Below are 12,710 nucleotides of genomic sequence, written 5' to 3' on the forward strand. Positions count from 1 at the left end.
ACAGGATTGCCTGTTTAGGATTCAACTAGTCCACAAAGAGAGAGATTAAAGCTAAATAAATAGGTAATGGAATGCGTCAGGTTAAGATTCCAGATAAATTGTATTTATACAGACTTTCTCACGTTTGTAACAAGCTTAGCAATAAAATAAGGCCTTTTGGATGCTCATGTTTGGTTACACGCTATAGACCATGTTTATTTTACACATCGCAACTAGGAGGTATTGACATATTTAAGATCATGTGTACAGGTGTCCCTGTCCATGTCCACATCAACATCAGGAACATTTTAAGTTTGAGCAGGGCCCTCCTTACCTGTTGTTTCTTTAAGTCAAGTTGTTATGTTATATACTACTTGTTATGTCCTCTCTACCCATTGTACAGCGCTACGGAATACAATGGCACTGTATAAAACAATAAACAATAATAAAGCTAATAACTATATGAAGTGTTTTTAGATGCTGGTGGTAGAATGGTTCGTAGCTGTATTGGGAAGCACTTATTGTTTTAAGAGGTTTTTTCTTATGATGAATGGGCAGGTTTTGAAAGCTATGCATGCTACAACTATTTCATATTTCAAATTGATTTGATGACCATGGGGCACTTAAATGGCTTTTCTTGTTTTCTTACGAATATATCTTATTTAAATCCCAGGTTGAATACAGCTGACTCCTGATTGACTTACAAAGAATTGCACCTCAAAGAAATCAAAAAGGATTGATTCCACAACTCACATATATATGAAATCTGACATATAGTAGAAAAATAAATGTTATGTTTTGTTTTTACTAAAATTTGACAACGTAAGAGAGGCAAAGAGAGATATGTGGCTCTATTGGTTTGTACTGACTTTTTACTGTCTCGCATATTTGGATGTATGATGATTCTAGAAAGTCAGCTGTGGCCACACACGAGTTTGTCCGTCACACGCGGATGTGAGTTGTAGCGCGCGCTGTGCAGCCCGCTCGAAGGTGCGGTTCCCGGAAATTCCAGCAGGGGGTGGTGTGAGTGTGTAGCGACTGTGCGGAGAAATACAGCCGGAGCCTCCCTCCTGTCACACTCACACTCGCACACTCACAGGGCCAGCTCGGGCTCTGCCGCCTGCACATCACCCTGAGCTGTTGCAGGAGCCTACACCATGGAGTAAGTACAAGGAAGCACCCTTAAAAACACCCTTTTTACCCCCAAACCTCTGTTACTCTCTGTGCATCCCTTGCATCCCCCTACACCTCCTTCTTGTACCACCCTGCACACCGCTCCCCGTATTACCTATCAATTTCCTCCTCTTGTATTCCATTTCACACCCTTTTCTTGAATAATCCTTCTTACTCCTATACCACTTTGGACCCCCCAGGTCTCTATATCAGCCAGCATGCACCCCGTCTGTTACTCCACATTGTTTTCTTATACCACTGTAACAAGCATCTCCTTGATCACCCCTGGAAGCACCGCGCACCTCTCGTTACCCCCTTGTACCCCCTACTTCCTTTGCACATTTGTATCTTTTTTAACGTTGCGCTCCTCTCTGTATTTGCCCGGGTCCTCCCTGCACCGCTATGTTTCCTCGTACCCCCTCATGTCGCTCGATATATTCCAGCACCACCCCCACCCCTCTCTCTCTATCACTGCATACATTTTTTGTGCCCTGCAACGGTCCTCAAATTCCTGGTCTTCCTGTAATCACATCTACTCCCTTCATCCCTGCGTCTGGCCAGCCACTCCTCCTTGTGTTTCTGTTGCTCTTATCATTCTTCTGCCTGCCCTGCATCTTTCGGCTTCTCCTCCTGCATTTCTCTGCTGCTGCCTCTGCATCCCCTCCTCCTGCTGCTCCAGCCTCCATGTGTCCTTGCTGTGTTTGTCACTGTAGGGAGTGCCTCCATGACCCAGGTGTCCTATGTTGGGTGCAGTGTCTGGGGTGGCATAGCTTGGGGGGGTATTTAAAATCTTTCTGTCCCCGTATATATCTCTCATATGACTATTTGCCACCTGTTGGCACTGTCAGATTCATCTCTGGCGACTGGCGTATGATGCCTGGCGTAATTGTGCATGTTCAGGATGTGTGGATGTGAGGTAGCCCTACATAAGCAAGGGGAAGGCAAGAACATTCTTTATGAAGCAACATTGACTTCCACAAGCCTTGTCGCTTGTGGCGTCTGGGTATGGACCTTTTGCCTACTCCTGCACATCAAATGAAATCACAGCCTGCTCTGTGGGGGGGGGGATGTGTTAAGGAATTAAAATGTGCTAAGAGACTGTGCAAATAGAGGGATAGAAAAGGGAGAGAGAGAGAGAGAGAGGACAAGGGGCAAAACAAGGGGTAAGGGGCAAGAACAAGGAGACACCAGAAAGTAAGAAAATTGAAGGAACAAAATGAAAAGAACGAGTGGGAGAAGAGGGCGAGAGGCCTCAAAATGGAACCACAGCCACATTCCAAAAGAGGGCTTGAATTCCCCAAGTGTCAGAAAAAAGTTCAATGCAAGGCTATGTAATGCTACACAGAACACTGGGGCTGCTTGAAATGTAATCGCATATATTGATACAATTGCTTATGCAATAACTAATAATTGCATGCACGGATATACGTAGCTACAGTAGGGATACATAGCAAGACTACATAGTGGAAAGACAATAAAATACATAAAACAACTCATAACAAGGCTTCATGTAGCATGTAGAATGGAGTAATCCAGTATCATCATGCATGGTGATATAATATTGTGGGGCACAATAAAATATTTCTTATAGCAAAACTGCAGCAGTTTGGGGACAAAGTGGTAAATTTTAAACATACGATTGGTTTCTATGGTGCTTGCTCCAAACGCAGAACTTTCCTGCAGAATTCTAGGATGGCTATAACAACGTACCAGTGTATTAATAGGCAGAGGTGTTTTAAAATGTAATGGAATAGTAGATAGAAAGATTGCTTTTCAGCCTCAAGACTTATCTATCACTCGCTGTATTTAATGCTTTCCAATTTTTTATTTTTTTTTTATAAATCAAATATTTGAATGAAATATCAGGATACATAGTAATAAGTGCAGAGTAAAACCAAAATATAAAGTAATAACACCCAGCACTGGCTGTAACAACACAGAGCATTATAAAAACATATAATGGTATAAAGACATGGAATGTAATATGTTGTATTAATCCTGGGAGTTTCTGATGGCTCCATCAAGAGGCAGGTCAGGAGGAGGAGGAACTTCAGTGTATTTTTAGCCAGCTCTCCCACCCACAATTGGTATATTAATTGTGCTGTTCCACATACACTATTGATTGTTATTCTTTTCATACTAAATGCACCATTCAATATGTTGTTGAATGCCAAATCCCTTCCAGGAAATAATTCTCTAATCAAGTAAAAAATTTGTCTTATTTATAATTTTTGCCAGGATCTTATGACACCAAAGCAGGCACTGATAGAAATTGAAAAGGCATATTTTTTTTATGTTTTTCAAAATACAAATGCGCTAAGGTTTATTTGTTTAATATTTCTACAGTAAAATGCATGTTTTGTCCAAGTGGGACAGCACCTTTAACATGCAGAGCAAAATAATAACATATGATAAATTGTGTAACTACAGATGTGTAGTGCATTAGTATCACATAAAGTGCTTTAATAACATTGGGGGGTCTCACACTGAATCTAAATACATGCATGGCAATAGAAAACCAACACAGTGGTGTTGAAGTTAATACGTTCTTATAACTAGGCGTGATAATGTGTAAATGTGAGGCTGTATTATAATAACATGCAGAGTAATATCAGTGGAAATGTAAAGGCTGTAATAAGCTCTAGAGCATTAAAAGTTGCAGTGATATTGTATGCAATTGGTTTTATACCATGCAGAGATAATAATATGTATGTATAATAATATGCGCACGTGATGTAATAACACAAACAGCTGTACATGACACATAATTTGGCCAACACAAACACAGAATATTAAAACAGTATACTGTATATGGACTATTCAAATGCATAATAGTGTAACGCTACAAAGACAGCTGAAATACCTAAATAATTACTATACAGCTTTTACCCAAATCTCCCCACTAAAATTCAGCCCACTAGCTGTGGCAGATGGGGCAAGCTTAGTAGATATGAGTTGCCCTGTCATCTTTCTCCAAAGGTGGTACATAACTTCAGTGTTTGTCATAAGGATGTTGTATGCATCACAATTACAGAGCTGGCTGCTGCATATATACAGTAATGTATTACATGTGAGTGAAATAATTATGGCTATACTGCGCGGCTTATGCAGCAGTGGGTACAAGGGGTGGCTGCTGTGCAGTGCGCAGACCCAGAGTAGCGATGTCTTTTGCCCCACCGAAATGACAGCCCAGGACTAGCATGCTAAAATGTAGAAAATTCAACTTTCAGGAACTATTTTAACTATTGTCTACTTGGCACAGGGAGAGCGCTGTTCAAGTGTCTTCTTTGAAAGAAGACACATGATAAGTTATTTTAAGCATTACTACCCTGCATGCCTAAAGAAAAGATATTTTGCCGTAAAAGCAAATAGCCTTAAAATAAAAATACTGTAAAGAGCATAGAAAACCATGAAACAATAAATAATAATATTTATCATTTGTTTTATAAAACTTAGAATACACATTGCTGATGCATTTGTTTTATTAGGGACCTTTTAATGCATGTGATAGCTGAGAGGTCTTCCATGGTGTCCCCTTCCAAATACTTGTGATGGGGGTGTTCAGCTGAACACATCTCTTGACACATGGTTTACTTAGCGCTTATCTCCTGCATTGGCTCAACAAATGCTACTGAGGGGGGGGGGGTATTTGTTTTTTTGTCGTTCGGATGATGTTATATAATAAGACTGACTGAGAATTGATTTTAGTGGGAGCTCTTTCAATGCATATAGAAGACCTTACAAAGTACATGTGCATTCAAAGTTATGGGGGCTCCCTGTAACACTGAGTTCTCCTTTTAATGATATCATTGACAGCATTGTTTTAGTTTTATTGAAGCTGGGAAGGGTCTGAGAAATAATTACACTGCAAAGTCTGTGTGAAGTTGAACCCCTTTTGTGACCTTTCAAACTAGTATGTGCTTATTTTTTTTTTGCAATATTTGGGCCTCGTGTGCTTCATAACTGTCAGTATTGAGTTCATGGTCACACTTTTCATTTGGCCAAGTGTTAGAAAAAAAAGTCATTTTGTGGCAGGATTGTTTTTAAAGTTGCAATCATATCATTTTCGTGTACAATTTATTTTGAATGTGAATTGGTTCTAACTTGTGCACTGAAGACTGTTCAGAGCTGCAAAGCCCCCTTAACATTAAAGTTAGCATGCCAGCGACGCAATAGTCGGTTTGGATGGTTCAATCTTCAATTTGGACAGAGTGCCTTGGGTGCGTATTACTAAAACTGGGTGAAAATGTAAAAAATACTCTGATACAAATTACAATAGAATCCTATGTTTGGGGAGCAGGACAAGCATGGAAACACTTGTGATGCTAAATGGATGGAAAGTGCCAAAAAAAAATGTTCAATGTAAAACATTCTGCAGAGCTGCTTTGGTCCATCGCAATCCTGTACGGCACTCTGCTTCTAGGTGAGAGTATATTGTAAGCACACGGACCCGCAATCTCTGTGCACACAGACACTGTTTGCTTCAGTGATGCCTGAGAACAATACAGCCATAACAGCCCCTTTAACTATTTTGGCATCTTAATTGCACACAATAGCCCGTTAACAATGACGTGTGCTTGAGTCACATATATTTCTCTTAAGATTTCTTTTCCCTAATGAGTAAGCCTAGGTAGTATGATCTTAAAAATAGGTATTGTTTGTAATAATTGTCTATAAAATTGGTTTAAATCCAGTCAGAACAGCGCCATATGCAACAAAGAAATTACTCAGAAACCAGAGGGATTCTATACTTAGCTTAGTTGAAGGTAATCCTTTCACTCACGATTGAAACAGGTTAGTACAAATCTGCATTTTCAGAGACAGAAACACTTATAAAACATCTAAGAGAGTAATATTTATTAATGTTTATTAAGTGCTCAAACGATTACATTTAAAACATTTGTTTTTTTTACCATTTACTCTTTGCTTCCACAGTATTACAAACTCAAATTGATACACAGCTGACAGACAGATTGGTACACAAAATAATGGGTGCAGTCACTACCTCAAGAGTTTAAACTCCCTGACTTTACTATATATATCACAACTGGTCGACCCATATTAGGGAGCAGGATAGAGGTGGGTCTGGCGGCTTTGTTAGAGGTGCGGGCCTAATAAAGTAGAAAAGAAAAAACATTTACTGCACTTACATTATGTTCTCTCCTTTTTTGTAAAATTAAGGTAATCTGATATGTGACCATTTACCATTTAATGGCTTTTTAAAAATAGTCTATGTATTGCTATATATATATATATATAAATGCTGTTTCGTAGTAAAATAAACGAAAACACAAAATAATATACAAACCTGCAATAAATAATCCAGATTGTGTACAAACAAGGCATGGCTTGCACATTAAGTACTTTAGAAGTTGGGATTTCCTAATTTATTATGATCCTAACACATCGGCAGCACATCAATGGAATTCCTAAGAAAGCCTGGAGGTAGGGGGCTCAGGGTGAAGAGACCCCTTCATTAACAGGTCACATCTGGGAGGCAGATGGTAGTATCAGAGGTTTTCCCCACTTCAGTTAGGTTGCTTTATTTAAGAGATCCGTATTATGCGTCCATGTACTGTGGTCTCAAGCATGCCAAGCTTAATAAATGCCAACGAGCATGGATTTTAATGAGTGAGTGTGTATCATTACCATGTTGCTGGGATCCAGTGGACTGGCGTACATAGATACTGGGAAAATGTTATACCTATCAAAAACAATATTGTGGATTCAGCCATGTCAAATGGCCAAGTACCCCCATTTTAAAGAGTCCAATCTAATAATATTTCAAGTATTCCCAATTGTGCCTCTTCATGAGGTTCAAGTTCATGTCCTTTAAACATTTGAAATATTAGGAGTTAAGATATAGACGTCTTTAGATTTGATTAATATTTAAGTGTAAGGTGCTATGAGCAATTGTTATACTAGTTTATGCACACTTGATGTCTCTCTGAGGGTTAACACGATTGAAAGTCTGCTTGAAAGTCTGAAAGATTGATTTAGTCAGGAGGTGAATTAAATGAATGCTTAATATTTACATTTACTGCCTAAAAACTTTATATTCTCTAACAATATTTAATTATATTAAATTACTATATATATATATATATATATATATATATATATATCACTGTCATAGTATATATGTGTTTGGTCAATGCCAAAAGTATGCTACCTACTGGTACGCATAGTGATGAAAGAGGGATAATGGTCTGGGGTTGGGCTAGCCCCTTTAGGTCCAATAAAAAAGAATGTTAATGCTACAGTATACAAAGACATTTTAGACAATTGTATGCTTCGGAGTTTGGGGAAGACCCCTTCCTGTTCCAGCATGACTGTGCCCCTCTGCCCAAAATAAGATCCATAAAGACATAGTTTGACGAGTTTGGTGTGGAGAAGCTCAAGTGGCCTACTCAGAGCCCTGACCTTAACCTTATTGAAAATGGTTAAGATGAATTGGAATGCTGATTACGAGCCAACATCAGTGTATTACCTCACAAATTAAATGCAAACTAGTGGCCAGCTCCAAATTAATGCCAATGGCTTTGGAATGAGATGTCCAACTAGCTCATGTAAGTGTGGTGGTCAGGTGTCCACATACAATATATATATATATATATATATATATATATATATATATATATATATAAAGTTGCTTCACCATATAAGGTAGACATAAAAATAGTGCCTTCTGTAGACACTGTGGTTGAGTAAATATCCTCTGTCATGCTCTTGGGATTGGTGATGTGACAATGCATTAGCTAATTAAGGCAGCCAGTTGAAGGGCAGATGGCTGATTAGCAGGTGCTGTTTTAGCCTGGAGTTATTTTAGTGGTTAATGTAATAATGTAGTATTTTGAGAGATGCAGATTACCATATTTTTAGGGGAAATTGTTAAAACATTGAGTTACATATTAGCATGCTGCTGCATCCACTTTAATGTGAAAAAAGAGCCATGAAGCCATGAAGCCATGCGAGATCATTTAAAGTGAAAAAATATTCATCGTGCACCCCATATAATTATATATCCCCCATGCACTGGTTTTGAAAATCAGAGCAGTCATAGTGTATATGAAGCTCAGACTTAATTGGTCCCTGGCTTTTCCTTACTTCAGGGTACACGTATTCCATGTATGTCTAAGTTCTGTATTAACGTCAACTACCATCTCAATAAAGTATTTACATTGACTGTGTTACGAATCCAATACGCAAAAGCTCTCTCGGCTTTGAGAAAGAGGTTGCGCAGAATAAGAAAGGTTTCCGCAATTCCGCAATCACATCTTACTGCATCTTTCCTATAGAAAACTCTTTGGTTTAATTTCAGCCACATCATGATCATCATCCAGGGAGATTAAAGATTATGAGTGTTGTAAAAAGGACAGACTCTTCTTTAGTGCTTTTCTGCTTATTTCCTTAAAGGATCTCTCTAACACGCTCACAACGAAGAATATTATGTTGCGAGTACTTAAAATATAAAAGTTACATGAAATATGTCAATTACTTGCCACTCACTGTTTCATCCATGCTCTGATGATTCCTGCAACTAGTTGGCTGCTTAAAACGGCCAATCATTATGCAGGAAAGCAGTACAATGAGCATGCTCAAAAATGGAGGTCTCCTTAGACCTTCTGTAACATTAGCTGAGCCAGTGCTGGAGCTGACTGGTGGTAAGTATATGACGTGTAATGACATGTGTTCTGAAGAACACTTATCCTGCACTGAAAAAAGTTGGGGGGTGGGTAGAGGGACAAATGCATTTGCATTTAAAGGACCTTTCAGCTATCAAATGCATTAAAGTGCATATGATGGCAAAAGTGTCCCTTTAATATAGCATGTGTTTTAGTAGTAATAAAACTGTTTCACATGCTGTCTATCAGCTTTTTTTCTGCTTTGTAGTAAATCCCACCTGTGTTTTTTTTTGGCTGTAATAAAGCCACTGGTGAGTTTGTGGTGGAGTGGTTCTAAACCCAGCTGAAAGATTGCAGGCTGGCTGGGTAACTCCGAACATTAATGAGATGCTGGATTTTGAAAGTTTCTATAGACAAAAATTGACTGCTTTTCAGAAGGTGTGGTAGAATCATACAGGTAAACTCCTGTGAGTGGTTTAGGAACCAGCGTGTTATTCCCCATAATGACTGCATTGCGATTGTTGCATGTCAGTCTTTAGCAGACTTTGATGTGTAGAATAAGTCCTTGAGGACAGATTACCTCATGGCCATATGTAAACGCCTCTGTCCAGCTTTATATGTACATTGGGAATGTCTTACACATGATGGATCTCTCTACAAAAGTGCTTGTGTTTTCTTAGTAAAAGCTTATTGTCTCCCTAAGTGCCTTAGTGCCTGCAGACTATGAAAAGGTGGGGGGATGGGTAACCATCCCTTGGGGGTCAGAATGCCTCTTATTTCTGCTCACCATTAAATATGCAAGAGCCCCCCTAAATTGCTCACTCTGCCCCCCCAGCACTCACACCTCTGTTCAGCAGCACTCAGACAGCAGCCCCCTACCCACTCCTGAACTCAGAATGTACTCTCTCCTTCCTTCCTGACACAGCAAATCCTCATCACTAATGTATCTCTTGTGCTGTCTCAGAACTCAGTTATCAGAAATGAACAAAGCTATCTTACACCAGATTACAGCTATCTTTAAGCATTATGCATTTATCCTAATTGCATACAGCCATCTCCTTATCCATCTATTCATAATAGTGTGTCTGCACTGCATATTTTTATGCTGCAATGTGTGTGTATATTGTGTCCATGCCTTAAGCGCACTGTCCTCTTCCTCTTATGCATCTGTCTGGTCCCATGATGCCTCCTCGTCCTGGTTGCCATGGTGATGTTGCCACGGTGCCCGCCTCCCTATGGTGTCAGACATTAATTCCACACATCCCATCTCTCCCCGAGGGCCTGTCTGGGACATGATGGGAGCACTGTATAGGTGACACAGTTCCAAAGACAGACTGGGGAAGTCCAATAAATCCAACTGGTGGGAAAGGGAAAAATGTACCATTACTAGGATCCTTTTGCCTGGTGTAAATCTATAACTTTTTTTATCTCAAAATCCACCTATTGATTCAATCGTTGCATTAAACATAAATTTTAATGAATATAGAAGAAACTATTTTTTAAAAAATTGAACTGCTGATTAATGCGTATTGTGTTTAGGACCTAAACCATTAATGGAAGAATCATGATTTCAGATTTAGAAAAAAAAAGGAAATTAGGAAATCATGTCCTTTATGGTGCTGAACAGCATTCACCTATAGTTCCACATACTTTTTTCTTGAATAAATTGACTAGTGTTAGTAGGTTTCGTCCACGATGTTGGGCTTATATATGCCTTGGAACAAGTATGATTGATGGGGCAAAATATACAGATACCACACCATCCCAAAAATACATTTGTAGGAACCCATCCAGTGCTAGAGTAATGCAGAACTCCAGATTATGACCAAAGTTCCCCGCCAAACCCCCAAAATGATTTCAAGTTAAGGGTCCTCTGTGTAAGGGACCAGGAACCAGACCGACACAAAAAATCTAAAATTAAAAAATCCTTTATTGAATAAACGATAAAGTAGCAAAAACGTAATGCAAACAAACAGGAACTAGAATGGGTAGTCAGATGAGCCGAAGTCAGGAATACAGAAGTCAGCTGTGTCATGGTACGATAGCCAGGAATCTGGAGCTGGAAGGGTAGCCACACAAAGCTAGATCTTACACAGGAAAATCAGGAACATACTTGGTACCCAGAGCAAAACACAAAGGCAATGGAATCCTGCAGGCTGCCCACAGCACACATACAGCTAACAACACTAGAGAAATCTCAAGTGTGGCAGTGAAACCATAACACTCTGGCTTGTCAAAGTCTATCACCAGTAGCAGTTGGGAAGTACTTTCTTAATTTAAAAACCAACATGAGATATAGTCAGAGGTTTAGAAGGTTTAGAAGAGTATGCATTTCCTGACTTTTTAGTACAGTGTTTGTTTTTGCATCTTGTAGTTTGAAAAGACATAAGAAAAATGTTTGAACAAGCATAGCAAAATATCTTTGTAATTAGCGAATCAACATTGTACTCAGCTGATTGAATATTTCTCAAAAACAAATTAAGATGTTCTTAAAGATAATAACCTGAGGTTTTAGCTTCTATAAAGCATAGATTGGCTTTTAAGCCATCTAATTGACCACAGTAAGGCAAATGTTGTTTTCCACGTTGAATTTAATGTTGGAAAAAACGTTGGGAAAAATGGATCAGACTATGACACTATAGAATTTATGGCTGGCCCTGAACTACAATACAACGAATAATACAACGCATTATGGAAAGGACAACAAATAATTTGTTTTTTGGTTTTGGCAGTAGCGTACCTAGGGGGGGTGGGAGGTGGTCCGCCCCGGGTGCCACTCATCCGGGCGGTGCCGCGGCGGCACTGAAAATCTGAAAAAAATATTAACTTATAAATAAATGAAATAAGTGGGGTGGATCCACATACTGGATCCGCCACAAGTGCCAAATACTCCAGGTACGCCCTTGGGTTTTGGCTTGCTGAACCTAAAAAGAAGGCAGGTCTTTTTCTTGCTGGAAAAGACTTAAAGGAATCTAACATACATGGGAGGCAGTGCGCCAGCTCACATGCTGTTGGAATACACTGGTATCGATTGTTAAAATATTCCCTCAGCATAGTCTAGGATGACATGCTCAATTCATCGCAGTTCATAGTCATATACTAATTGTTCACAGAGAGCTTATAATCATGTCCATATACAGTGTAGAAGTCATGGGGTTTGTACAATATAATTAGATTGTGGTTTCATTAGTATTTATTGACATAAAGTGCCATCATATTCTGCAGCACTGTACAATGGGTCAACAAGGCATAACAAGTACATGACATAACAATTTGGACTTAAAATGTTTGAGGACTCTGTATTGTACATGCAAACATCAGAAAATATGTTTATAAATTAAATTGTGTAATTAAAATGCATTGTTTTCCCAAATATCATACTCAGTTGCATAAATTGCTTAGTTGCAATATATAACAGTCTCATAATATGTCTTGGTAAAGAGTAGCCCCTTAGCCATGCCTACACCCCAAAAACAAGTATCTACCTTTAGCCTTTGGAAATGTTGGGAGGTATGCAAGGTTTGCATGCATTTGATGAAATTCTAAAGTACATTGTTTGGTGTAATGATATCCACTGTATAGCAAATTGTCATCTAGACGGTAAACTTTAGTTCTTCTTGCTAAGCCTCTGACAGACCCCCTTAGTAACTAAAATGGTTAATCTCAGAAGATGGAGTGTAGTTAATTAAACCCATACATTTCTTAAGGCTTGTTCTATTCAGGGACCTCTGTGTCTAGTCATTATTCACATCCCTTGTGTCATCCTTCCCTCCTCCTCTTTCTAATCACCAGAAGTTCAACAAAACATGCTGAAAGGTGTGGAAAGCAATGAGGAGAGCCAACCCAGAGGGGGCTTGGGAGCACTGTGTACAGCCAGAGAAACACGCAGAGTATGCACTGGAGGAAGGCAGCTGGTTTGAACATTGTTACAGT

The 12,710-nt window shown here is 39.2% G+C and overlaps 1 protein-coding gene across 2 annotated transcripts in view; it reads left to right on the forward strand.

Moving 5' to 3' along the window:
• The first annotated feature begins 1,013 nt into the window (after positions 1-1,013).
• The window catches only part of PALM (paralemmin), a 28,649-nt gene continuing 16,952 nt past the window's right edge, over positions 1,014-12,710 (forward strand). For both annotated transcript variants that reach the window (XM_053464495.1, XM_053464503.1), the window contains exon 1: positions 1,014-1,141. In XM_053464495.1, the coding sequence (XP_053320470.1) occupies positions 1,137-1,141 (5 nt within the window). In that variant the 5' untranslated portion in view covers positions 1,014-1,136. The remainder of the gene's footprint in view (positions 1,142-12,710) is intronic.

This window comes from Spea bombifrons, chromosome 1 (genome assembly GCF_027358695.1).
Source record: "Spea bombifrons isolate aSpeBom1 chromosome 1, aSpeBom1.2.pri, whole genome shotgun sequence".
Classification (NCBI taxonomy): domain Eukaryota; kingdom Metazoa; phylum Chordata; class Amphibia; order Anura; family Pelobatidae; genus Spea; species Spea bombifrons.